The following is a 26,076-nucleotide window of genomic DNA, read 5'->3' on the forward strand; positions in this document are numbered from 1 at the left end:
CTGATGATTTTGAACAGGGCTGAATCAAAGGCCGGACTGAAGTCATGCACTGCTTCCCTATTATCTACTGAACTGATTGAGCTTCCAAGCAGGAAAATTAAATTGGTTTGGCATGATTTCATCTTGACAAATCCACGCTGGCTTTTTCTTATCAGTTTATTATCCTCTAAGTGTTTATAAACTGTTCAATAATTTTTTTTTTATCAAGTCTTTTAGGTTACTGAAGCTTAGCTCAGTTGTGTGTAATTCCCTTGGCTCTCCCATATCTGCTTTTAAAAACAGGTATCACGATTGCCCTCCTCTAATCCTTTGAGACATCACCCATCCTCTACATTTCTCAAAGATGAATTGCTAGTACTTTTGAGATTGCTTTGGCTGCCTTCTTAAGTATTCTGTGGGAAATTTCATCAAGTTCTGCCAAAACAAATCTATCTATCTTACCTACACTTTAACTTGTTCTTTTGCAAGTCTGGCCAATGCTGAAGTTCCTGTGTTAAAATTAACTACATTTAACCTTTTCTGAGGATGACAGAGACATAGAAGGCTTCAATGAGTGAAGTACTGGCTACTCTCTTTGAGCAGAGCCTTTCATCTGGAAGAAATTCAAACTCTATAAACTGGAAAAAAGCTGCAACAGACATAGAGATTACAACCCCCCCGACTGGCACACAATTTACATGCCCTGGCATGACACTCTGCAACATCCAGTCACATTTTTAACAGTTCAGGACAGAGAATGAAGATAAATATTGCACTGTTGGAGGAATTTAGACCAAAAGAACATAATTATTCAGTTTAAGTTAAAAAAAATAATTCCTTCCTGTTGGAAGAGGTGTCAGTGGCATTTGCAATGATCAGAAGAAGGGGTTAGAATATCAGGGTTTTTTAATTCCACTTGTAGTTTGGGCTCAGAGTTTCCAGCTGGGCTTAGAAAAGCCTGAGCTCAGTATTTCTGCTGCAGCGTGCTCTGTCTGACCCATGCCTCCTTCAGAGAGCTCTGCATTTAAACCGTAAGTGAAGCTGGGATATCTGGAGTAAAGGTAAGGCTTAACTGATGGTGTAAGTGTATTAGGCAAGTGTAGCTACTGCAGAAGCAGTTACCTGATCTGTCAGCCAACGTGAATAATCACCTGGAAGTGAATTGCCTTGTTCATTAATCAGGTGCTGATTTAACACGTCTAAACATTGCAGCAGGGCCTGGCAGCTCCCTCTGCCACCACCCAGGCAACAAGCCAGATGCCCGCTCAGTATCCCCTCTGGGAGCCAGGGTTTCTGTCTAGGCTGGAGTGGGCTGCTGCCGGCTATGACGGCAGCTCACCTGGCTCTTTTCCAGAGATCCCTGCACCACATTCCCATCACGCAGGGGAGACATGGCCCTGGCTGCTAGTGACGATACAGTTATGCTGAAAAGATCTAACATATGCAAGAAAGTGGAGAAGGACTTAGGCCTGACTAAAGTCAATGGCTACATCACGCAGCCGCATAGACTGCACAAGCACCTGCTGGTGGATTAAAAAAACGGCAGCAGGTACTGGCATCTCCCACTATTTGAGCACCATGTCCAAGTTAACCTGGGAAGATTGACAGGGCTTGTTCTGTTTGGTTTGCAAGGCAAGGGTGCATGGAAGGCTCTGGGACTTGGAGGGTAAAGCCAGCAGAAACAGCTGTGAATTTAACTAGGAGCAGGAAGAGAGACTTCTTGATACAGAGATACTGGGAGTGGAAGAGATGGCTGTTTTCAGCAGTGAAACTACTGAGCTCAGGAAAACTTGACCTAGTCAACAACCAGACTTGGGTAATGAATTTCTCATCCTCGTGGAAACAGCATTGCAAAATTCCAACCTATCTACTTGGGCCAGGAAAAAAGGCATTATTTAAACCATTAATACCCAGGCTAATCAAATCTATAGGAGGGGAGAAGCAGCTGCCCTTTATTTCCAGAAGTGTGTAACAAGGGTGTAAAAGACTATGGCAGAGACCATGCATACAGTAAGATGAATGGGTCTTTTAATGACACATGGGGCCACAATACAGGAGTGCACAGCGTTAGTTCAAATTTCAGTTTGCGGAAACCTGGGAAACGTTGCTGTGAGGATTTAAGCACTTACCTCCTTAGAGAATCCACTCCACAGGATCTTGTTTTCATTGATAAAGAGCCTCTCCCCTTTCTTGGCATAAACGTTGTAGTGCCCAACCTCCTCAAAGACGACTGAGCCATCCTCCGGAGAGAGATGCCAATTGATTATTGAGTAATTCCCTACCAGGTCCCCAAACTCATCAAAATCCACTTGCTCCCCCATGTTATTGGTGAAATTTAAGTGACGCAGATGCTTGAGAACCTAGAGAGAGAGAGAGACACACACCGTGAATGCCTGTGTGTCACAACCCTAACAGAGCATGCATCTGCTATGGGGACAAAACTGGAAATAATCACTTCACTACAGTTCTTAATCTCTTAAAAATCACTTAATCACAGTAGTAGCAGGCTTTCTCTCACAGACACCACACGTACACACACAAAGCCTGTACAAACGTCATAGACAGCACAAGGTATCATGGCCCTCCAGGTGGATGGCACCCATCTGTAATGCTTTGCTTACCAGCTGCTACCCCATCAGCCTTTTAGCATTCCTCTTCAGTCCCTTCCAGCCACCTCTGCAAGCTCACAGCTCTCCTTCAGGGGCAGAGAAGCGGCAGCAGCCACTGAAATGTTTCAGTCACCCGTGCATCCCTTTCACCCTGCTCTTGCAACCACTCTGCATAAATGCTGTCAGTTGGCATCGCTCATCTCTGAATGATCAATCACTCAGAAACAGGAATGCTTGAGAAACAATTCAAACTTGACTTTTGATTGAAAAACCCCAAGCCCAGTGCACTTCAGTAAAAAACAACAAATCAAGCTCGTCTGCCACATGACAGGCCTGGAGAATTCATACCACTTTTTTTTGGCTCCTGTCTCCTGGTTGCATAGTTTCAAGTAATCACATTCTGCCTGTCCCCACGTGTTGACTCCTGTAATTTTCACCTCATGCCTTAAACTGTCATATGCTGCGGACAAGAGCAGTTAATCCCAGGGACAACTGCAGTTGCAAAATTCACAATCTAGATAGCCTGACAGGTAGACCAAAGAAACTGCAGCATGAAAGAAAGACGATACTGGCAACTGTGATACAATTCATCCACATCGTATTTTTCTTCGAAAATTAGTTGCTGGTTTATGCATTTATCAGTTTGGTGTTTTTTTCCCCTCATTTAACGGATGTTCTTAGTTAGTTTCTCTGTAGAGCTCATCTACAGAAAGCTGAGGTGACTCTGAGGGCACCTGGCTGTCAGCTGCCCCTAAACCACTGCGGCGTAGTTGCTGCTGTGGTTCTAGCGCCTGTGACAGCTTGTAAGCCCAGTCCTCTCTCTCTCACCTGCGAGTACCCAAACATACAATCTTGGATGGCAAAATGTAAGAAAAACCAAAATGAAATCAATTTGTCTGGGCAGGCAGAGCCCTCCTCACCCCATAGGCACAGAACAGACAACATTGTTTTGATGAAGCCTTGTCACCTGGAAACACAGGGACAGGGGAACACAATCACTTCATTAATTCCTGTCAGTTTTGCTAAATTGTCTCATTTTTCTACTACAGCAAGCTAAAAATCCCCAGAGCTACAGAGATACCCTCCTCTCACTGCCTATATCCATGCCAGCCTGAGAGAGTCTGAAAAAATCATAACAGTACTACGCAGGACATGGCTGGCCATACCTTTTCAGCTTTGTGTGATGTTGATGGAAGTACATAAAAATATTGCCACAGTATTCAGTCTTTGAATAATGGGTGACGGAGGCAGGATTTTTTTCTGTCTTTCTCCCTTCTCTGTAGACCAGCTGCCCCATAAGGTGTGCAGCTGAAATGATCTCACTGAAGAGCCAAGACCTGTCCCTGGAAGACCTCACCCTCTGATGGACATGGCAAAAGAAGGTGCTCTGCTCTGGCACTTTGCTGTAGAGAGCCAGGGCATTGCCTCCTGTAGGGAAGAAAAGAGGAGACTGCTCCCCTCTCCTCCCCCTTGTCCCTGAGGGGCACCCAGGAAGATGCTACTTGCCCAGCTCCATCAGGGAACAGTGAGAACAGAGCAGAAGCAGCTCTGAGGTCAGAACGGGTGACACAGGGTCTGCAGATCCACAGTGATGTCTGTACTGCATCAACTCACTTTGGCCTCGTCTGCAGTGGGGCTGCAATCTTGGACGTGTTAGCAGGAGCTTTGTCTGTCAGCAGTGTAGGTCCCAAGCAGGGAACCCGCATTCCTCTGCAGGCTCTAGCACCTACCACAGGGTGACACCTGTAGCTTTGACGTCCAGATCAGATTTGAGTCGTTATGTTGAGCTGAATGCCATGTTTCTCCTCACCCCAACTCAGTATTGTGCTCTCGTGCAGCACTGCAGCACTCTGCTGAACGATACTAGGATATCCTGACTGGCTGTCACTGCTGGGTTGACTTTTATCTGTATAGGCAGGAGGTGCAGACCTTGCACTTCTTCGGATTACAGTTACTACACACATTAGGAGACAATCTTGCAAGAGCTGTATTGGAGATTCTTCAGTTCAAGTCCTGCCTCTCCTGGCCAGCTGCAGCAGCAGGAGGCTGGCTGGTCTTACGGTCAGTGAGATCAACAGTGGAGAAACTTCTGGATTCCCTGAATGCAACTGTTTTTGTTTAATTTCATAACATTCATCTCAATTAGTCTATTCCTTTGCCTTACCTCCTGACATTAGGCTTCTTAGAAAGTAACACATACCCTGGGCTACTGGTGGGTTTTTGTAGGATTAGCTTAGCAGCATGTTTCCCTTGGTCACACACACACACTACACCTGAGGATTCAGGTTATAAAGCATTTCATGCATGAGCTGGTATCTCTATCTCGCGGGCAAATATTCATATAAAAGCACTGATCTGCACTTAATGTTGTCTTTCCCCAGGCACAGAATAGCAGCTTCAGCTATGCAGCCATAGCTGGGGAGCAGGAGAGCTCAGGTGTATCAGTTCATGCAGGAAAGACACATGCCCTATTTAAAATCCCAAATGGAGGGGCAACAGGAACAACAGGAGTAATAAAACCTGTTTTCTCTTTCCAGCAAATGCCAAAGTTTGCCTTCAAGTCTAAATTTCTGAGGGGCAGCTTGCGAAATGGTAATTGGACAACTGCTAGGACATGCTCCTGTTTTAGACGGTAAGAAAATCCCAGGATGATCTCTGTATATCACACAAGTTCTGTTCTCTACAGGATGAAAATACGGTTTAAACAGCCAAGAAATATATAAGCACTAAACTTTAAAAGAGGAAGTTGTAGACTCTGAATAACTACAGCACTCCTTTATAGTCTATCAATGATTAGCTAAAGGCTTTACAGTTAAAAATGTGTCACTGTGTTTTGTAACTAAAGATAGAAACATGAATACCCAGGACTCAATCCACAAAGACTTAAAAGACCCTGCTTCAGTGAGGGCAAGAGCATATGTCAGGGGCGCGTGTATCATATCCTGGAACCAAGAGTTTACAAAAGAAGTGTTGACCTCGTGGCTTGAATACACCATCAGCAGCTGGTGGAAGCCTGCAGGGAGAGCATTGTGCAAGCTGCTGTCTTCAGATATTTCTTTCCATACTTTTTCCTTCTTTTTTTTCCCTCTGTCACAGGCTCCACGCTGAATTGCAATGCCTTTTAATTAAAACACCTATTATCAGAAAGGACTTGCAAGCTGCCCTCTAGTTCACCCTCCCATTATTCCTGGTAAGGCCATTCCCAGCCACGTAGCATCCCACGCTTTATCCCAGCTAGATATTCTGGGTCATGTGGTTTCCACTCTTATGGAAGGATCATAAAACCGTAACATAAATACAGTTGTATTAGGTCAGACCAGCAGCCCATCTCTCCAGGACCTGTTTCTGACTGTGGCCAAGAGCAAATGCCTACACAAGAGTAGAAGAGGACATGATACTTCCCCAGAATACTCTCACACATTTTGCAGCTCAGTGACTTCCTGGGCCAAAGGTCCTTGCACTTGATAACCCGCAGTGGATTTTTCTTCCATGATGTTGCATATTTGTGTTCTGCACCTCTGCAGACTTTTCAAATCCACAGCCTCCTACAGCAAGGAGATCTACATTTCATGAGAAAAGCACCTCTTCCAGCCTGTCAGAACAGAGCAGCTACTAATCTCTTTTGATGACCTTTGTGCTTATGTTGGAAGAGGCAAAGAACTGTCATTTGCTAGTCACCTTTTCCATGCCTCTCAGGATTTTACAAACCTTTGTCAGATCTCTCTTCAGCCACCTCTCTCCCAGGCTGATGAGCCCTATCCAACTTTGCTGCTTCTTGTACAGAAGCTGTTCCATTGACCCTTCTCCAAACCTTCCCAGTCTGTTTCATCCATTCTGAGACTGGCACATGATATTGAAGTGAGATACACCAAGGGTTAATAAAGTGGCCCCAGGGCACTCTGTTTTCCTCTCTGTCCCTTTTCCAGTGTGACTATTCCTAACAGTGCATTTGCTTCTTTGACTTCTTGGGTGGCTACTCAGAGCCACCCAAGGACCTGTTCAAGCTTCAAGATCTCATTTGTGATTAGTCAGAACTGACCATTTATTTATATCCTCTGCTGACTATCTTTCAACCAACTGTTTAGCCATGCAAGGATTGAATTTGGTGACAGACTTTCAAAAGCCTTTTAGAAGCCTGAGCATAGCCTATGAAGAGGATGTCCCTTACCTACATACATCCTGATGCCTTCAAAGAACTTCAGAGGTTTGTGAAGTAGGGCTTTTCTTTACAAAAGTCATGGTGACTCCTCCTCAGTATATTCTGTTTTCCCTTTTTTTTTTTTTTTTAATTACAGTTTCTAACAATGGGCTCGGTCAGGCTTTGCTAGTTCCTTGGATCTCCTCCAGAACCCTTTTAAAAAATTGATGTCACATCTGTCAACTTTCTAGGCCTCAGGGCCCAAGACTGTTTTAAGTGAGGGGTTAGTCACCGTAGCCAGCACTTCAGCTACTTCATCTGTGAGCTCTGGCAGAGCTCTTGGGTGAACATCATTCACTCGCACCAAAGTATTAAGGTTCATTTTGCTCTTGTGTCCCATAGCTTTTTCTGTAGTCACTACAGTATCAGACAGATAATCTGCAAGTCCCCCCCAAATAAACAAACTCAGGAACCTTCTCAAGTTTGTCCATAAAGAGCACACTTTTCTTCTGCCATGGCCTTACCTTGTCTTTTGCAGTGATAATCTATGGCTCAACAGACACTCCTACCGCTGAAGTGTTTAAAAAAGGATTTATGAGCTTTTACCCCATTTACAGCCTGTTCCTCATTCTGGTTTTTGGCCTGCCTTATTTTATTTTTACATTTAACCTGACAGAGTTTACGATCCTTTCAATTTTACTCACTGGACATAATTCAGCTATTTGAAGGATGCTGTCTCGCTTTTAATAAACACCACTTAATACCTTTGTTTTGCCTTGCCAACTTCCTTAGCCTTTCTTCACCTTTTCTTGATCTGCAGTAGACACTTACTTTCTGTCACTAGCATTAGGGCCGGTGGTAGGCAAAAAACCCCACTTACATTGTAAAAGCTGTCAGGCCACAGATAATTGTGTGTGTGCACGAATGTCCAAAACTGAACTTTTGTACTCTGGAGCACAAGCCTGCTACTTGCAAGCTGCAACCAGTATGTACTGGTTGTACATTTTGATAGCAGCTGGGCTAAACAAAAGTGGGGAAAGCGAGGAAGATACTAAGCAAGTCAAAAGCTCTAGTCTTGTTAGTTCTTAAACAAATGTCAGTATCCAGATCTACTATGGGTTGTTGTTTACTCTGTCTCAACTGTGACAGGTCCTTAACTCGTCTCCGTATACTAGCAAGGGTTTAATATCCTTGGCTTCCTTCTGCAGTGTCTTTCTAACATGTTTCCTCACTAGGTCAAATGGTCCTGCAAGTGAAGTGAACCTGGGCACATTATAGGTGTCTGTCCCCATAAAAGACAAACAATTCCCCCTCCTAACACGCAGTTGCAAGGAATCCTGTCTTGACAGTTAACATACATTTTCCCACACTGAGTTTTAATTTCTGTCTACCTAGCTATATCCAGGCCTGTAAAACAGTTCTGGACCAATGGGTACCAAATGTTTTTCTCTTTGCTTTGGTAGGGTGCCCATCCTGAGAGCAGCGAACAATCCCACTTCATGGCTCAATGTGAAGATGAAAAGCTGGCGACTGTACTGAAGATGGCAAGTCCTCCCTTTCATTCTGAATTGCTGAGGGCCTATTAGCCCCTCTTGTTTTGGATTCCTAATCAAGCACCTGGAGAAGATACTTTCATAATGCTGTAATAGGTGTAAGGACTTGAGAACTCAGCTATCACATTAGCCCAGTGGTCATATATCCATACAGGATTTGATTTCTGCCAGTGGTCAAGTATCAGGAGGAAATATGCCAATGCCAGTTCTGAAAGAGACACTTGTAAAATACTGTAAGAGAAATGTTCCCTGAAGCAATAGTTGTTTTTTTTTTCTTTCTTCCTTTCGTTTCCATCTATCTATGTGTCGATCTTTATTTACATGCTAGCAAAGCTCTAATTTTTACTGTCTATATCAACGTTTAATTCCTCCTGCATTCTCTACTTTGGATTATCTTGTTCTGCCTGTTTTTTACATAGGGCCAACTCTTAGGCTCTCCCAAAGGCAGTGTTGTCATCACAGTATCGACCAGTTCTGACACAAAGGACCTAGCAGGCAGGAAGGCGCTGGACTTAGGCCCTTGAGTCAGTAATACCTGTTTCCAGAAGCCTGAGGCAGGGGAAGATGAATTGCACCCAGCTCTTCTGCTCAAAGCAGAAGCTTCTTCTTGCCAGCAGAAGCTGAACTCTCCTTCCCCTGCTATAATCTCTCCTCCTCCCCTGCTGCTCATTGTGCACTGATGGGGACAACATGTAGTGCTGATGGTTTTTTTAAAACCAAGATGCCAGGATATGCCAACACTGTTAATCTCGCCTTTTTCTGAAGGCCATTCAGATAACAGATTTCTTCAGCTACTGGAGGATGCGATTCATTACCGTGCACCACCTGTGACATTCCACCTAAGGGGCCTGGTTTCTATTGGTTTTCTGCTCTGAAGACGTGACTGTTAATACTGTTTATCACTATAAGGGTAACCCAGGTGGAGAAGTTGACAGGGACCCAGGAACAGAGCTGGAATTCTCACTGTAAACACCTCACAAAAAAACGGGATGTCTTTCTGTTATATGTGTCCAGCCCCATGAACAAGGAGTGCCTGGTCTGTAGTTGGGCTACTGAGCACTTCATGCTAAAGGATTGAAACTGTCAGGTTGGTAACAGTGCAGATGAACAAAGGGAGATAAACTCTGGAAGAAGGGCTGGTCTCAAAGAGTTGAAGAGAGAACATTGATAGTCAGCCAGAGATTCACTGACAATACTGCAAAGGAATTCTGGCAAGATGGGGTGGACATCCCAGCTCTGGTGAAATGCTAGATCTGCCAGTAACTTGAAAAACAGGGTGAAAGAGAGTTCAGTTCAAGACTCAAGAATAGCTGTACAAAGGCTGAGAATAACTCAAGAACATTCAAAGTTGTTATGCTTTGATAAGAACTGAATGACAGTGTCGTAAAGCTAGGTAGGTCAATGGAGAGCACAATTGAAGGCTAAATGTGTATGACAAATACAATGTGCCATATGTTAGAAGTAATAATTTAAGCTATTCATAATCTTTATTGGAAACTAAATTAACTAACCACTCAAGACAAAGACCCGTTCATTATTGTAGGCAGCTCAGCAAAACACTCTGTGCATTATGCAGTTTAAAGAGCAAACAAAACGTTAGGATATGAAAGTAAGAAGCAAAATGACACTGAAAATATGGTGCCAACATGGACATCGATAGTACAATTTCCCCTGGAAAATGCAGTTAGTTCTAGTCACTTGATCAGAAAAGAAGAATAAAATTAAAGGAAGATCAGAGAGGTCCAGAGGTGGTGATGATAGCTCTCAGACAGCCAGTCTGACTTTCATTTGAAGAGAAATGAAAATGCAGGATTATTTATGTTTATGACACATGTAGTGATTTGTGGGAAAGAGGCAACATATTCTCACAGAAGCAGAGACCCCTGCAAAGCCAACTGACTATATTCAGGTCTCCGGAGAAGTACAGGACATCAAGCTGCCGTGACAAGATGTGCTGATTGGCATATTTTAACTGATAATTGGTTTGGTTTGATTCTGCTTCCATCATGGATATGAGATCCCTAGGCAGCTGAGAGATGGATCTCTCCCTCTCTTCCCTTGACCAGTGCCCTCTGCTCGAGGAGGGGTGGCAATGGTGCTGACGTGGGCACCCACGCATACATTTTGTTTTTTCTTTGTGAGAGAGAAGCAGGCCCTCCAGTAGAAACTTGCAGAAATTGGGAGAGGGAGGAACTCGGATGGACTGTGTTGGAAACACCTCACTTGCTGCTCAGTGGAAGGTGCTTGGCGCTTTCTTTGTCTCATGCTGTGCTGTGAGCGCTCAGTCTGCTTGGAAACCGATGAAGCCTAGAGTTTCCTACGACGAGGACTGGTTGGACTGCCTGTTAACTGGGCTTGATAGGTTAGCTTACGTGGTTTTCTAGCCAGCAACCAAGGGACGCTGCTTTGCTGATTCAAAACCGCAGCAGCTTTGACGCTTTCTTGATGGTGAAAGGTGACAGAAGTAACAAATTAATAGCTTGTACACCAGTAGGAGCAAGTCACTTAAACCAAAAATGTCAAAGGCAAGCATTTCAAAATGGGACTTGATATAAAACGGGACTAATCTGATTTAGGGTCAGATCTACTACAGTACTATGTTTACAAGGATGTCCAGAAAGAACTCAAAACCACAAGACTAACGGATTTCACAACAGAGGCTGCGCAAGTCACGTCTAACTGAGATACTTCAGAAAATCCCATTAGGTATTTACTGGTGTTTGCAGATGTCTGAATGCCATAACAAAACTGGGTCTAAAATGCTTCAGAAAGACCCGTCTGCTGAGTCACAGAGGTTCCCAAAGGAATCAAGAAATTATCTTAACAGTATTTTGGCATCGCATGGCTGGTTTTCCAGACTGATTTAACTATCATTTAGGAGGTCACAGGACACAGTAAGGATGGGACCAGGATATTTTGTTTCCTGAAGGTCCTCCAAAACTCATGCTGGCCATGTGCACACCTGCTGCTCTAAGTGCATTTGTCTATAGAACGCAAGTCCTGAGCTCGTACTGCTTAATGCAAAGCTGACAGCTAACAGCATGTCGCTTAAGCATGCTATGATAAAGGATAATGATTTTGCTAAGTGTGACATGACCGGAAAACATAGCAAGAAAGTTTTCATGTGCTTGGCCTTGACTGGATCCACATGATAACACGAGGAAATAAACAGAGTGGGAACATTCTCTGTGTACATCTCAACTATAGGATTTTCTGAAACCAAAGATTTACATAGGAAAACATCATGTGAAATCCAGTCAACTAAATTCAGTGCAAATATGATTTTTAAAGTCAAACTTAAAAATGGGACCTTCAAGTCACAGTTCCATTTTTAATTGTAATTACTTTTTTAATGGGAAAAAGGGGAAACACTTAATTTTGAATCTGTCAAAATGCTTGTTTGGATAGTGTTGTTTCAATTAACTGCAATTAGTGAGTTTGACTAACTCCAGGGGAGAAGAGAGATGACAAAAGATTTTTTTCCTCTAACATTTTCTCCTTTTTCTGTTTTAAATTAAGATCCAGCTGTATGCTGGTATCCCAATATATTTGTATGGCCCAAAGCATGATATTGTACTATTAGTTCCCCAGAGTCCAAAAGAATCCTTCCTACAAGTAACTTCAGGAGTTAAGGCATCTGGAGTGGCCTCGGTCCCAGTTCAGTGCCATCCCAAACAGACTTAATCTGATCTACTGACTGCAGTAGATTTCTTCTGGAGAAAAATGGCTGGAGTGACAGCATCTCTCCCCTCCTTGCAAATACTGTAAGCATTAATGCAGTTCCTAGTAATCAGGACAAAAATCATGGTAGCGAAATGAAAAGTAATGTCTGTGGAGAATCCCTAGATGTGGAATATAATGCGATACAAAATCAAGCAGGCTTCTGACTAGTCTCTGCCCCAGTGACGCACAAGTGTAGGCCAGTGATGTCAGAGGCCTCTGTACCCAACAGAATGGAGAAAATCCCCGATAAACTAGAGGAAAGGACTGAATGACAGTACCTGATCCACATGCATGATAAACCCATTATCAGTTCAGAAATTTTGTCTGTGTTCATTAAAATAAAAGCTCATTAATTAAGAGGTAATGATATGTTGCTATCCTCATCATACAAATAAAGCTCAAACAGCAATATTTATTACGGTGTGCTCTAAAAGCACTAATCTAACACAGACCATTCAAACAAGGCTGAGAAACACAAGTATGATATTAACAGAAAGTAGAAAATAAAAAAAACTGGAGAACAAAGAGGAAAAAAACACCAGGCAACATATTAAGAAATTTCTTGAACATATTAAAATTGAAAGGTGTCATGTATGCCAGACCCTCATGACATAAGTCTGTAAGAGACAGCTAAAGGGGATGGAGAGCTAAAGAGAGAGCTGAGGAGGAGCAGGAAAGCTAAATGAATGATATGTTGTTGCCCTTGCTATCAGAAAAAACCCCTGGACATCCTTATCCCAAGGGCACTTGTTTTGGAGCCATAATGTGACATTAATGGAGGTAGAATGTCCTTAAAAAGAGATTAGTGAACAGCCTGAGAAATTTAAATTGGATCTAACAGGCTGACGGAACCAGACAGTTCATCACAGCACTCCACGAGCAATAAAAAGAACACTAATATGGTAGGTTTATGATATACGCATAAAAATGCCACTGGCTTTGAATGACAAAGTCAATATGCTATCTAATACTATTCCACAGCAATCCCAATGCACCTTTCTGGTACACATGCGCGTGTAACGCACTCCCAACAGCGTGCCTGAAGTTTCCCCACGTGTCAGCCTGGGCAAGGGCATGAATCAGAGCTAACCCCTCTTACAGAGGCTTGTATTTTTGCCCAGTGGGCCGCTCCAGAGTCAGCCTCTGACGGGCTGCAACAGCTGCCAAGCAAAGACAGTATTATGAAAGGCAGAGGGATGTCCTCTGTAACGAAAGGCTGGTTAGCCTGACATCAATCCCAGGAAAAACAATGGGAAAACAAGAGTTTTGGGTCGAGGATCAATTAATACAAAATTACAGGACAGAAACATAATTGCTGCCGGTCAATAAGGCTTTGAGGAATACAGATGTTGTTAAATCCAAGTTTGGCTGACAAACACACCCCTTTAGAATTGAAGTATCTAGGCTTTACATTTAATGTAAAGCATCCATTCATGGATCAAGAATTGCCCAACAGATTTGCAAAAACATGTATCAACAGAGACAGATCATCAGTTCATGGGGAATTCCTCCAGCCTCAGTAAACAACTTACTGTTACCCAGTATGTTCATCAATACTCTGGCAGCAAATAAAACAGCACTGCTGGGAAAATTTGCAGAAAATGCATGGATTAACGTAATGGCAAATAATAATTAAGACAAAGCATTCCCCCAGATAGTGCTCTCACATGTGTGTTTAATACAGTGAAATTCAGACTTATGTATCAAGGCATAACAAACTCCAGCCGCAGGCACAGTAAGGGTACCACATCCTGCAAAGTAATACTGGCAACTTAATGAGACCTTTCCATTGCATGCTGTGGCAAGGAACGTTAATGTAACTTGTGCACGTATAAATGAGGAAGTAATAAGTGTATGTAAATGTGGGATTTTTTTTCACTGTCTGGCTGTTAGAGCAATACTGAATATATGCCAAAAAGAAGGATGAGTAAATGGGCAAGCTACAGAAATAAAGCAGGAATCATATCTTATGACTATAACCCACTGTGCTTAAATTATCAAGGTAAGATTGAGGAATAATTTGATCAATGTGCATAAATACCGTATTGAGAAAAATGATGAGTACTTCATCTGGACTTTTAAATCTAATAGAGCAAGGCCAAGTAAGGACCAATGAAAGTAAAGGTCAGTTAAATCCCAGCTAGAAATAAGACAAGATCTGTGAGAAGAGATGTGACCTGCCATGGATCATACTAATAAAAAAAAGGTCTGCTAGTCAGCATGTCTTTGGGGAAGATAAATCTTGCTAAACACAAGTTTGACTGGCAAACACAGCCCTTCAGAAGTGAAATACCTAGGCTTTACGTCCAATATGAAGCATCCCTTAGCTGGATCAAGATTACTTTCCTGAACGTGGCGTAAATTTACATAGTTTATTATACAAGGGATTTCAAAATGCATGATCCTTTGGAAAGTGTCTCCATTTAAACTTCTAGGTTCCTATTAAGGTTTTGTGGAGAGAGATGGTCTCTGGACCAACAAAGGCAATGGTACAGGTACAGTGAGAGCTAGCTGTCAGTGCTGTTAGATGGTATTTTGTACTGTACTCTCTATGCTGCTGTCTTTACCTACAGCCACGATATGAAAGAACCATCATGGCCACCCAGTCTAGACTTGATGCCATAATTGCTTTGTTTTTCACTTGTAACAAATATAATATGAAGAAATCCATTGGGTACAATGGCCCTGGGTGCTGTTCGTACTGACGGTGAAGGATCTATTGGCAGAAGTCCTGACTGAGTAAATGATGTTTTAATGCTTTTGGGATGTCATCTTACTGCACAATAACTGTTATGATGAAGTATCTAAAAGCTTAAGATAGGGCTCTTTTTATTAATTTACGTCTAAGTTTAATACTAAATAATATATAATTAATTGTCCAATTAGTAAAGCTAATAATGGACCCAATGGTTATCCTATAAGCTCAATGTTTTCAAGTAGCATAATTCACATACAGTGCCCTGCATAATCCAAATCTGATTGAAATGTCTTTTCCAGGAGGTGTTTAATGCCGTCTCTACCCAGCTGTGCACAGAACGAGTCTGTGTGTCTCCCTCTGCACCCATTCGCTGTCACTTTCTCTTAACAGCCCTTTACGGATCAGTCTCTTCAAAGTCCCAATAAGGTCTGAAACTGCATTCTGTACAGAACGCTGCTGATATTGATTTGAAGAACTGTGCCTGTCTGTAGGCCAGGAGGAAGTAATGGCTTTCGACTGTAAATTCTTTCTTATTTGGAACTATAGGATGAATTACTTCAATGCTTGGGTAAGTCGCCTCTCTGTGTTAGAATGACAACCAACTGATACTGCATACTTGGTGTCATTTCTTTTAACAAAACAATGGTAATTTGTCAAACCTGAGTTCTATGGTTTTTTGTAATATATTCAAGAACTACTATCCATTTAAAAAAAGAAAAAAAAAATAGTCCTAAAGTTTCCGGTATTCACAGTGAGTTGACTGAACTCACGCAACCATTTCGGCCATTTAGAATCGGCATCTGTTGCAAGCACAGTCACAGATCCCATCAATGGTCAACTACAGTTCCAGTGGATTCACTGTAACTGTGTTTTGGCACATGTTCCACTTGGCTACTAGCTTAAAACTGTTTTTTCCATTTCCTTTATCAATATAAGTTTCAGCCAACAAAGAAATCTCTGGTCAAGGCTTTGATTTCTACAGTTCCCAAGTAACCTTCATGTACTTCCTCCTAGAGACACAGGTAGAAGTCCTTTCTGAGCAAAGTATTGCTTCTACTCCAGTGGGGAGATCACTTTTTTAATTCTATAAGGCAAAAGGCTCCTTTATATACCATAAAAGGTAATTTGTTCTCCTTGCTCCAAACTTCACCCACTGTGTGGAGCAACACCAGTCCTTCATAGTCCATGAAAGTTCACTTTCGGGATAAAACTATGTGGCTGGTTAATAAAGCATCTGTGAAGACGGCTGACCACCCAGAAAGAAAAGAAATAACAAAACCATACTATGATTATCATGCCTTTGAAGTTAGCTTCAACCCTACCTTGGGATAAATGGAAATCAGCCAAGTCAGAGGAATGATTATAACATGAAACTGAATTTTTGATAAATCCACTTGTTTCCTCACCTGACTTTCTGAGTGCCTTTAGGGGGCTCTCGAGGTGCCCTTTGTCACCAGCTCCATTTGTGAGTAGCAACAGGAAAGGTCAGTCCTAGAAGAAACTTTACATCCTTTTGTGTAAGAAAAACATGCTGTGTCTTAGTAAAAGATACTGATGTCTCAGAAATTCGAGGGGTAATTATTATCTGAAGTCGCTACAGAGACTTTATATGGGCATCTCAAGGAGCCTTCCCTAAAATTCCCAGGTCCAATATAGGCTGAAAAACTGACTTCTTTTCCCCAAGTGACAAAAGTAAAAATGAGTTTCATAAATATTAGAAAATGCTTCTTTTCAAATACAGTTTTTGTTGTAATGCAGCATATAAGTGACTATACTATAAGCGACTTTCATGAAAAATTCAACACGTTGTGGGGGTGGGCAGGAATACTGCATTTTTTGTGATCAGGCAGTGTGTACTACCCCTATTCAGAAGAATCTCAGCCATTCTCTACCAAGTAATGAATAACCACAACTCCTTACTTCACGACATAGAGGCATGCAGTTCATTCCCCTTCTTCTAGCAACCCTGACGGGGCAATGGTTTCCCTGTGCATTTCTACTAGTGACGTTACAGGCCTGACCCCCCCTTTAGTAGTTCCAGTTAAGTCTTTCCCCTTTTAGTTGCATAGACATCTGAATACTCCTCCATTTATTGTCTGCTTAGTTGAAGAGCTCACAAGTGATGTTCTCAGCTGACGGCAAGTTGTCTTCTCCAAACTGATGAATAAGCAATCATCTGTTATGGCCCTTGTGGGGAAATAGCTGTGTGTGCTCTGTTAATCCACACATTTCTGTGTGTGGCTCAAACAGTCTGCCTCTCAATTCGGTCTCCCACAACAAAGGCACACTGGTGAAATGCTTGCTTTCTGTTCATAACAAATGTATCTCCAGTGCATTTGTAATGCAGACTAGGTGAGGTTTTGCAGTTGCCTGACATTCAGCACCTTCCTCTGTCTTCATTGCGGTTCTTCCTGAATGACTAATTTTCACACCAGCCTCAGTTAATACCTGTTCTGATACTGTTTCATTCTCTATACCACAAAGCAGCTGTTTTCCATACACCATTTTAATTGTTCAGACAGGCCTATATAGTTCAGACTATAAAATTGATTAGCTAAGCCCTTAGGCTCAAAGGTCTGGAGAGACGTATGTCATCTAAGGCATCATTCACTTCCTTAAAGCCTTGCAGAATCAATTTCCAGCCAGCCAGACATACCTAAAAGTAAAGTTGGAAAAGGCACCAATCCATTTTTACCTCTTCATAATGCGTATCACCAGCACAGAGGAAGGAACTGTTGGCTGGGAGGTGCACAGGTGTAGTAAAAGACTTCAGGTGTTGCTAGGTGAAGCCAATTTGTATTTGCTTTTATTTTGTGGAACGGCATATGACAGCTTTTCACGAAGTCTGAGGTCAATCAGATTTCTAGGCATAGAATAGTTTACATGAGCATGTCTTTAACCTGCTAATCCTTAGGACAGCACATTTTTCAGCCTGTGCACCATGCTTTGCCTTGATGCTTCGAAGAGCTATCTCATTTTTCACTCATGAACCTGCCAAGGTTCACAGCCTCCAGTATAACCACAACCTGAAAACTGTCTGGGAGTCCACCTAAGGATGCTCTGTTCCATGACCCTGTGACTGCACACCTTTGCCTTCTCAAATCCATGGGAGCCTATCTTCCCCATTTAATTGCAATGCTTTTACCTCTCTTTAGAAAGAGAGGCCCATCAGCTGCTTGTTGGCAATCATCAAGAAGCCAAATGAATGGGCAGAAACACAGAGTAAACTATGTCTGCAGAAAAGACAGGGTTTTTCTCTTCTCACACAGAAAGAATATGAAGTAATAAATATTTGCTCTGAAGGACAGATTAGGATCCCTTACTGGTTTTCCTCTTATTTTTCGCAGGACCACCCAGTATTTGAAATGAGAGAGACACCAGAGAGGCTCCTGTAAATGCCCCAAAGGGTTATAAATCTTTGCTCAGAGGGGAACTGAAAAAAGAATAGATGGACTTGCTGTTAGAAGTGACCATGGGAATAGCCACGTGAGCAGAGACCAAGGAAACGAAGGAACCTGAGGGACCTGGGAAATCTTATCAAGGAAGGTATTAAGGAAAAAGGGTTTCAAAAGCAGGCTGTTTGAACTGCTATGGAGAAACAGGCAAAGACGTGGGAAATTTTGACAAAGAGGCAGCATCAGTGCAGGAGTCCTGAGCCCATGTCCCACCTCTTGCCATACCTTCCCACTGCTATTCTATAGCTTACAGGAGAGCCTGTATTTGGGGGAGGCCAGTCCATGAACCAGAGCAACACACAGAATTAGCCCTACTCCATAGTGTCTCCTAAAAAAAATCACAGCACGCCAGCAAAAGAGAATGGGCATCTAATAATCAGAGGTGACGGAGTCCTTTAAGAGGATTCTTTCTGTTGTACTATTTGCAGTCATGCACTTCAATCCTTAGTGCTTTGTGTAAAATTTTGCCTTTTCCAAATGTGACAGAAATTGCTTATACATTTTGTTCTGGATTGCCCTGCACCTTTTTGTTACCTGAACAAAACACTGCAAAAAGAAGTAATTAATCTGATCTTGATCAACATTGTGCAGGACACAACAATGGCACATGCAGAGAATACTATCTGCTCTTTGCAGGCATCTTGCAAAGGTGTGCACCAGGATTACCTTCTGCCTTGCAGCAGGGTAGGTTCTTAAAATATGACAGCTGCAGGCATATACATTGCTCAGAATAAGGGCAGGACAGACATCCTATTAAAGTCTGTAATTTTCTGTAGAGTACAGAAGTGCAAGTTTTCCCATTTTCAGATACAGGACTCTGAACCCCGCGGGCAGCTCTACGCGTGGAGTGAGTGGCACAGCTCCTGCCTGGAAGCTGCCCTGCCTGCTCACCAGCTCTGCCTGCGCCCGCGTCGCCGCATGTGCTGCAGCAGCCTGCGAGCTCGGGCTGACCAGTCCCATCTCTAGTGGAGGTGCCCACTGCCAGAGGCACTGGTAAAACAAAAGGAAGCAAGACAGGGTTTATGGACAGGGTCTGTCACAGACCACCGACTCAGGTGGAGGAAATTAGCAAGCAGCTTCTTAAACAAGTAGCCATAAATAAGTAGAGAAGGAAGTTGTTAGTATTTGATATTTCCGCTTGGGAGACACAGAAAAATCCTGTGCTCCCCGTGCTGAAACATACTCAGAGCTTTCTTAAACAGTAGATGGTAAATTCTTAATAGGAGAATTGCACCCAATTTAACCAACTCACAGTAATTCTGTGCTAGGCCTCCTACTGTCCAGTTCAAATGAACTGAGCACTGAGGTAAAAATGTTATTTTTATATACAGACCCATACAAGCACCCTCCACAAATTATATAAACCAGTTCCTCCAAAAAGGTTTCTATTCTGAGTACATAAAATTAACAATTAGCACACAACGAATAAATAATACGTGTTAATGGGATAATGCCATTGAAAGGCAACAAAATTAAGTGGTACATAATTAAATTGTGGAACACCCCATTTATCCCCTCCAGCCACCGACCCCACTGGCAAGGGCTGCTCTGGACAGGAGCTCAGGCTAATGGAGCTACAAGTTCACCGGGTTCACCTTATCTGTCCCACACACCACCTGATCAGTGATTGCAGACACTATTAGTGGCCTCTGCCTCCAGTCTCGGGCATGGAGGTTTCCTAACACCGTCCTTGCTTTCTCAGGTCGCTTCCTATCAAGAAACCTTTGAACTGATTGTGAGAAGAGGGAGCAGGCACTGACGACCAGCAGAAGTACTGCTGCAAATGAGATTGATGTTAGTAGAAAGGTTTTCTTCTGTCTGGTTGTCAGAAAACTGCTCTCTGGAGATGCTGGAGGATGCACATTTGTGAGGTGAACTCATTACCCCTGGGGCTGAGGAAAGCTTCCCGAGGGTAATGAGCCGCAATGCCTGATATGAAGTAGGTGTGCACACAGATTTGGCATTTACCTGCTATTAATGTGTTTGATTTTGAAATGAAGTGAAAAAATGCACAAATATAAAATATGCTTGACAACCAATACCATATAATGGTGGTCATTTCAAATATAGCCTGTTCCTTTGCAGCACCTGATATTCCTACCCAGTCCTGTTGTCCCCCACATACTCTTTCTTGATGCTGATTCCCTCCTTTAAGGCAAGTATGCATACCCAAAAGCCTAGATCAGCAGGATGCTTTACATTTTGATACAGCCATCCTTCAGCACCAGACAAGCAACACAGAAATGAGAGGACGTTCTTCCTGATTGTGGAATCCTCAACAAACACCAGATTATTTTACTTAGCTATGGTATGAATATCCTGCTTTACTTTCCAAGTTGACAAAACATAAGGGAACGAATTAAAAATATGTTTATTCTGGATCATTTTTACTGACACAGTGAAAGCTAAATCTGTCTGTGACTTGCCCACTTCTGCCAGTATGCTCCTGAAAAGCAGAATAGCTTTGAAAGACAGAAACCTCAGAAAGAGACAGCAATCGCAGGATTCCCCTAAACCAGGCTCAAACCCTGCACTCGTCAACTCTGAGTAAACTGGTTTCGGCAAACCCAAATCAGGTACCTAGAGCAATGCAGGTTTCCCACAAACGCCAAGACAAAGCCTTTTACTTTGATCTGACTGATGTCTTTGAGTTGTCTGAGACTAGACAGGAACCAAACTGCAGTTCCCACATGCGAACGCTGACCCAACATCTGCAAAGTTTGTTACATGGATAGCCTTTATTTTGGTTAGATTATTCCGCATAGAGGAAATTACACATGCAAACGGGGATGTGATCCTCCTTATATTCATCCATGTTGTTCTGATTTCAGGCATGTTTGGGCCCAAGTTTACTGTGTTGACCAGAACGGGGCAAACAGAATTTGCTACTCATTTGGCATATCTTCATTTGATAGCTTTACAAGCTAATTCTGTTATTTAAGAATGCAGTAGATATTAAAAACATACTGAATATCACATCAGATAGCACAAACAAACATATGGTAAGGTATAGAGTATTCATAAAGGATCAGAAGACAAAATGCCAGAATACCACCCATACGCTGGTGGGCAGAACGCATCGAATGAATGGGTAAATGACTAAGTCACTAGTATCATTTTATCAGTTCACAAATTTCACTGCCAAACCAAAGCAGCTATCTATCATTTGCCCAACATCCACATGTTATTTTCCTTCATTACTCGACCTGCTTTAGTTTGATCCTATATAAGCTTAAAACCGTGGAAAAAAAATACGGCCTGTATGGAAAATTGCTGTGGGATTGCAAAAGACGTAGAGCTTGCCAAAGAAAATGAGCTCTAAAAACTGTTTTCCTTGTTCATGTGCTCTCTCCAGGCCCTCTTGTTTATATAAGGGCTCAATATACGATCAAGTTACCTTGCGTCAGCCAGGCTGTGGTAATTGTCTGTGTGTGCACTTTTGGCCCATAGCAAATGCAAGAAAATTTAACATAGTTTAAGCCCCTTTCACTGCAGGCCAACCTAACACGACTTACCTTACATTCCCTGTGGGGTGGGAGTGTGCACCTAACTTGCACGCAGTGATATGCTACGTCCCAGGAGCCTTATGCTGTGTCTGAGACCCAGGATTATGAAAGGCACCCTAAAAGCTCTGGGACAGCTTGTCTTTTTTCTGCAAGTATATTGCACAGGCACACAAATGAAGGACTTACCTGCCATGCCTCAACCTTCTTAATGTCCGCACAGGATCCGTTAGTGAAGAGTCCTTTCCCAGGGGTACAGGTATATATATCCTGCAAGGCATGGGCAATAGAATACACTGCCAAATACACGTTATAGGATATCCGCAAGTGCGTGTAGTCCATGTACGGTGTCTCCACACTGGTGATGTTCTCATCCCCTGTGCACGGAGGTCGGAAGGCAGCCGTTCCATTTCCAGCCCCTAGTCCCTCTTCATGGCCCTTATGGAAGGAAGTTGAAGCCGGAGAATTTTTGGACCCATCAGGGAGATAGCAGTTAAACGTCTCCTCCCAAAACTCCTTGGCAAAGCCGTTGTTGGTGGACTTCTTGGGATGCACCTTCTGCAGGAACTCACGGAAGCCTGGGATCTGTCCTGCCTTCAGTGCAAACCCAATGGTGCTGCCGATGACGCGGAAGAACTCTGGCATGGCTATCAGGGAAGAGCTGGCCCAGGCTTCGCTCGCCAGCCATATCTTGCCAGTGATGTTTCGCCTGACAATCTCTTTGATGAGGGGCTCCAGGTCCGGGCCACTGGAGAAAACAACGATCACCCTTGCTGTGGAGTTCTGGATGACCTCCACCACCTGCTGGATCTCCTCTTCGTCTGAGTACTGGGAAATGAGCTCGCTAAAATCAATGCAGATGTCTCTCTCCTCTGCCTCCTCCCGAAACTTTTCAATCCCTGGCCGGCCATAGTCATCATCAGCTGCAATTGTTCCCACCCAGTTCCAGCGAAAGTACTCGATGATGTCTGCCATCGCCGTGGCCTGATGCTCGTCATTGGGGATTGTGCGGAGGAAGGACTTGAACTGGTTCTTATTGCTCAAGAGACGACTGGATGAGGCATAGCTGACCTGTAAGAGCACAGTGAACAAGCAAAACACACCACGAAGTGAACTGCCTGGGATTAAATTGCCTACATTTATCTAACATCATTGTCAACCTGTGTAACCTCGGATGGGATGAAGAGGGAGCTGAGGACCACACTGGCAGCCATGTACTCTTAGCCTGTGGTTGCACACGATCCACTCTGAGATTCTGTATGTTCTTGTAGCTGTGACTGTCTTACAGAGGCACACATACAGGAGCAGCTGCTCGGACCCGAGGGACTGGAGTGAGCTCGTGTCTACCTGTAAGGTCAAGGATCTGAGGGAGAGAGACACTGACGCTAGCTTGGAGGAATGGCAAAGAGATGAGCCACGGGTGGCCTACACGCACCTCGCTGCACTTCCTGCCAAGTCCAGAAACAAGAAGAATGTATCTTTTACATAAATGAGGGCAATGCACATAATTCAGACAAAATGTAGGCTTCCTCTGTCCTGAACCAGATATGAGACAGCAGGCTGGTATTGCCATCCAGGACCTACTCTGAAGCGCACTGTCTGTCTGTCCTTGCCTCTCACCTCTATCCCCATCCTTAAACAGGCTCCATCAGGCACCATATGTGTGTTATATACAATCCCTGCCAGTTGAAGTAAGAAGAATGTGATGTGTATCAGTCGCCTTGACCCTGCGGAATATTAAGGTAAAGCTGGTCAATACTACCTTAGCAGTATTTCCTGATTGCTGGCCAGAATCAGCAAAGAAGCCAGTAGGCATTCCACGCTCCATGAGCCACCGTGTTTTACAGTTAAAATGGGATTTTATTTCCTTTTCTAAAGCTATCACGAAATATTTTTTTTCCTAATCAGAACAAGTGTCATATGCTTTTAAGATATAATTTGGATTTTCTACAAGTAGGAAGAAAACCATAAAACCCAGAAGACAGTAGTTTAAAGATCTGGAGAACTTTTAAAACTCACTTATCTTTGCATTTTGAGATTGGTATCTGAACTCTTTAGGACTGACTCTCACTTTGAAAAAATCTTCTATAGACAACTCATTTTGTACAAAGTGGAAATTTACAGAAAACCTTAACTTCCTTAAACTCTGGCATTTAATATTTCTGCAAGAAGAAAGAAAAAGAGGTCTCCTGGTGCAGTTTCAAGGGCCACAGGAGCAAATCCTTCTTTCACAGAGCTATACTCCCCCCTGGACAGGCTCCAGCCCAGTGCTACTCTCACCTCCTAAAACCTAGTGCCAGGGGGTACAGGCAAGGTACCCCACTCCCACATGTGCTGTAGGGGTACACTGAGGTGAGATATCAAGAAACAGAACTGGAGTCATAACATTTTCAGTTTCTATGTCATCAGAATGAGTAATGAGCCTTACACTAATTGTAAAATATACCTCCAACTTGTACTGAAATGCAGGGTCTATTAAGCATGGATTTGCTAATGGCCTTGCTATAAATGACAGCGATAATGCGTATTCTAATGCTGCCCAACAACTCCCAGTTTAAAAGCCTGCTTTCAGTTGTCATACTTCAACCACCTGGCTGAGATTTCGTTCCAGAACCGAACCTCCTGACATCAACCTGTTTCAGCAACCTCTAGATAAGACTACTGCCTCGTAGCACAAACAGCCATTCCCTGTTCAAAGGGAAAGTCTGAGAACTGCAAACACCTCTTGTGTTCAGTCCAACATTTCTCAGCTGCCCTTGTTCACCTGGTAATGCGATGTGTAAATTAACAGTATGCCTTAAAATGCCATTACGGTGTTTACTACACACCACCTTCCAATGCTACTCTGGGCAATACCTAGGTAGCATAGGTAGCATATATCGCTCTTAGCTTAAACCATTCCTGCCCTGCTCAGAGACTGAATGTCTATTTTTTCAGACTCCTGTGAGAGATTCAGGCTGGTAACATTAAATAGACAAGATATATTACTGTGCATCAGGCAGACAAGAATCCTTCCTTCTTCATTTGTGGTGCAGATGGGAATTGGAGCCCTGGCTGAAATAAAGATATATCCTCTCAGGACAGACTGAGAGTGCAGTGCGACACAATCTTGTTACAAGGACTCCTGTGAGCTCTGGCATCTGTATTCATTTTAGAAGAGGAATTGGAAATGTTAGGCTGTACAAGGCAACACATAAATGGATAAGGCCAAGCACTTTTTCCAAATTTGTCTTCAGTGTCGAAATCAAGAGCAACAACATTAAGCTATAATATGCCAGCCTCCTACTTTGCTTAGGGTCTTGGCAGAGCACCAAGTTTTTTAAACAAAAGGATGGGACCATGGATGCCGTCATGGGCCCCAGTAGAGTCAGCAGACAGCAAGAAGGATGCTGTGACACAGGAGCTGGCACAACTACACCACCACACAGATGACCCCGGGACAAGGTGGGGCATATCCACATGCTCTAACAAACCCTGTTGTGGAGGCCCTAGGGCAAAAGAAAGGCAGGTCAGCCCAGAAGAAACCTTCGCAGCACCTGATCAGCAGAAGCAACAACTTTACAGATCACCTACTCGAATGATCAGAGATGCTGAGAGACCTAAGAGTAGCTGGCAATGACTGAGCTCTGCCTTAAGTGGGGTCTGTGGGAGTTGGGCACGACTAGACAGTGACCATGAAGTAACATCACAACTAGCCTGTCAAGGCTGGCAACTGCCAATGACTGACCTTTGGAGGGAATTAGACTGCTTTCTTTCATGTGAACTGTTGTCCCACTTTAAAAGCCAGTGCTTCTCATCGTTGTGCTGCCCATCAGCCCTCCACGGATGTATTCGTACAGCTAGGGCCATTGCATTTCTAAACCTTCCTTTGTTTGAAACAGAGATGGAGCGCATAAGGCAGCAGTGCAGTTCCCTGTCCTGGTTCTATAACGTACTTAAAGATCCCCTCCAAACAGCAATACCCCCAGCTGTACCTAAACAAGAGAAGTGAAAGCATACCTGAGGTATGTAAAAGAGTCCCAGCAGATTGGCCACAGCGGTAGAGATGCCAGAGCCGGTTGCCCCCACAACTGCAATGGTGGAAGGGATATGTTCTGAGCAGTTGCAGAATTCGTCCAGGTTCAAGGAGTCTATCTTATTCTGGGCCACAAAACTCAGTGTGGCCTCGAGGGCTTTAGAGACTGTATTGCAAGTGTCAAATATCCTGTATCCTAGGGTCATGTTGGGAAGGAGAGTTGGGCTACTGTTTATTTCTTCTATGGCAAAGATCATAGCCTGGAGCCAGCGGAAGCCTCGGAAATTATACCTGGGGGAGCAAAAATAAAAATAAAATAGAGTGAGAAGGAGGGAAACAGAGGAGAGGAGACCAGGACTGAGACAAAGACAGAGCAAAGAATTCAAGATACACAAGGCAAAAG

General features: G+C 43.3%; 1 protein-coding gene across 5 annotated transcripts in view; it reads right to left on the bottom strand.

Moving 5' to 3' along the window:
• Window positions 1-26,076, bottom strand: part of CASR (calcium-sensing receptor) — a 41,136-nt gene that overhangs the window by 6,248 nt on the left and 8,812 nt on the right. For 4 of the 5 annotated variants that reach the window (XM_009329087.1, XM_009329102.1, XM_009329118.1 and 1 more), the window contains exons 2-4: window positions 25,658-25,964; window positions 21,848-22,729; window positions 2,109-2,339 (exon numbers count right to left, since the gene is read on the bottom strand). In XM_009329087.1, the coding sequence (XP_009327362.1) occupies window positions 2,109-2,339; window positions 21,848-22,729; window positions 25,658-25,964 (1,420 nt within the window). Of the gene's footprint in view, window positions 1-1,443; window positions 1,466-2,108; window positions 2,340-21,847; window positions 22,730-25,657; window positions 25,965-26,076 lie in introns of all 5 variants that reach the window. The other variant, XM_009329094.1, reaches the window with a different exon arrangement.

This window comes from Pygoscelis adeliae, unplaced genomic scaffold, assembly GCF_000699105.1.
Source record: "Pygoscelis adeliae isolate BGI_AS28 unplaced genomic scaffold, ASM69910v1 Scaffold120, whole genome shotgun sequence".
Taxonomy (NCBI): Eukaryota; Metazoa; Chordata; class Aves; order Sphenisciformes; family Spheniscidae; genus Pygoscelis; species Pygoscelis adeliae.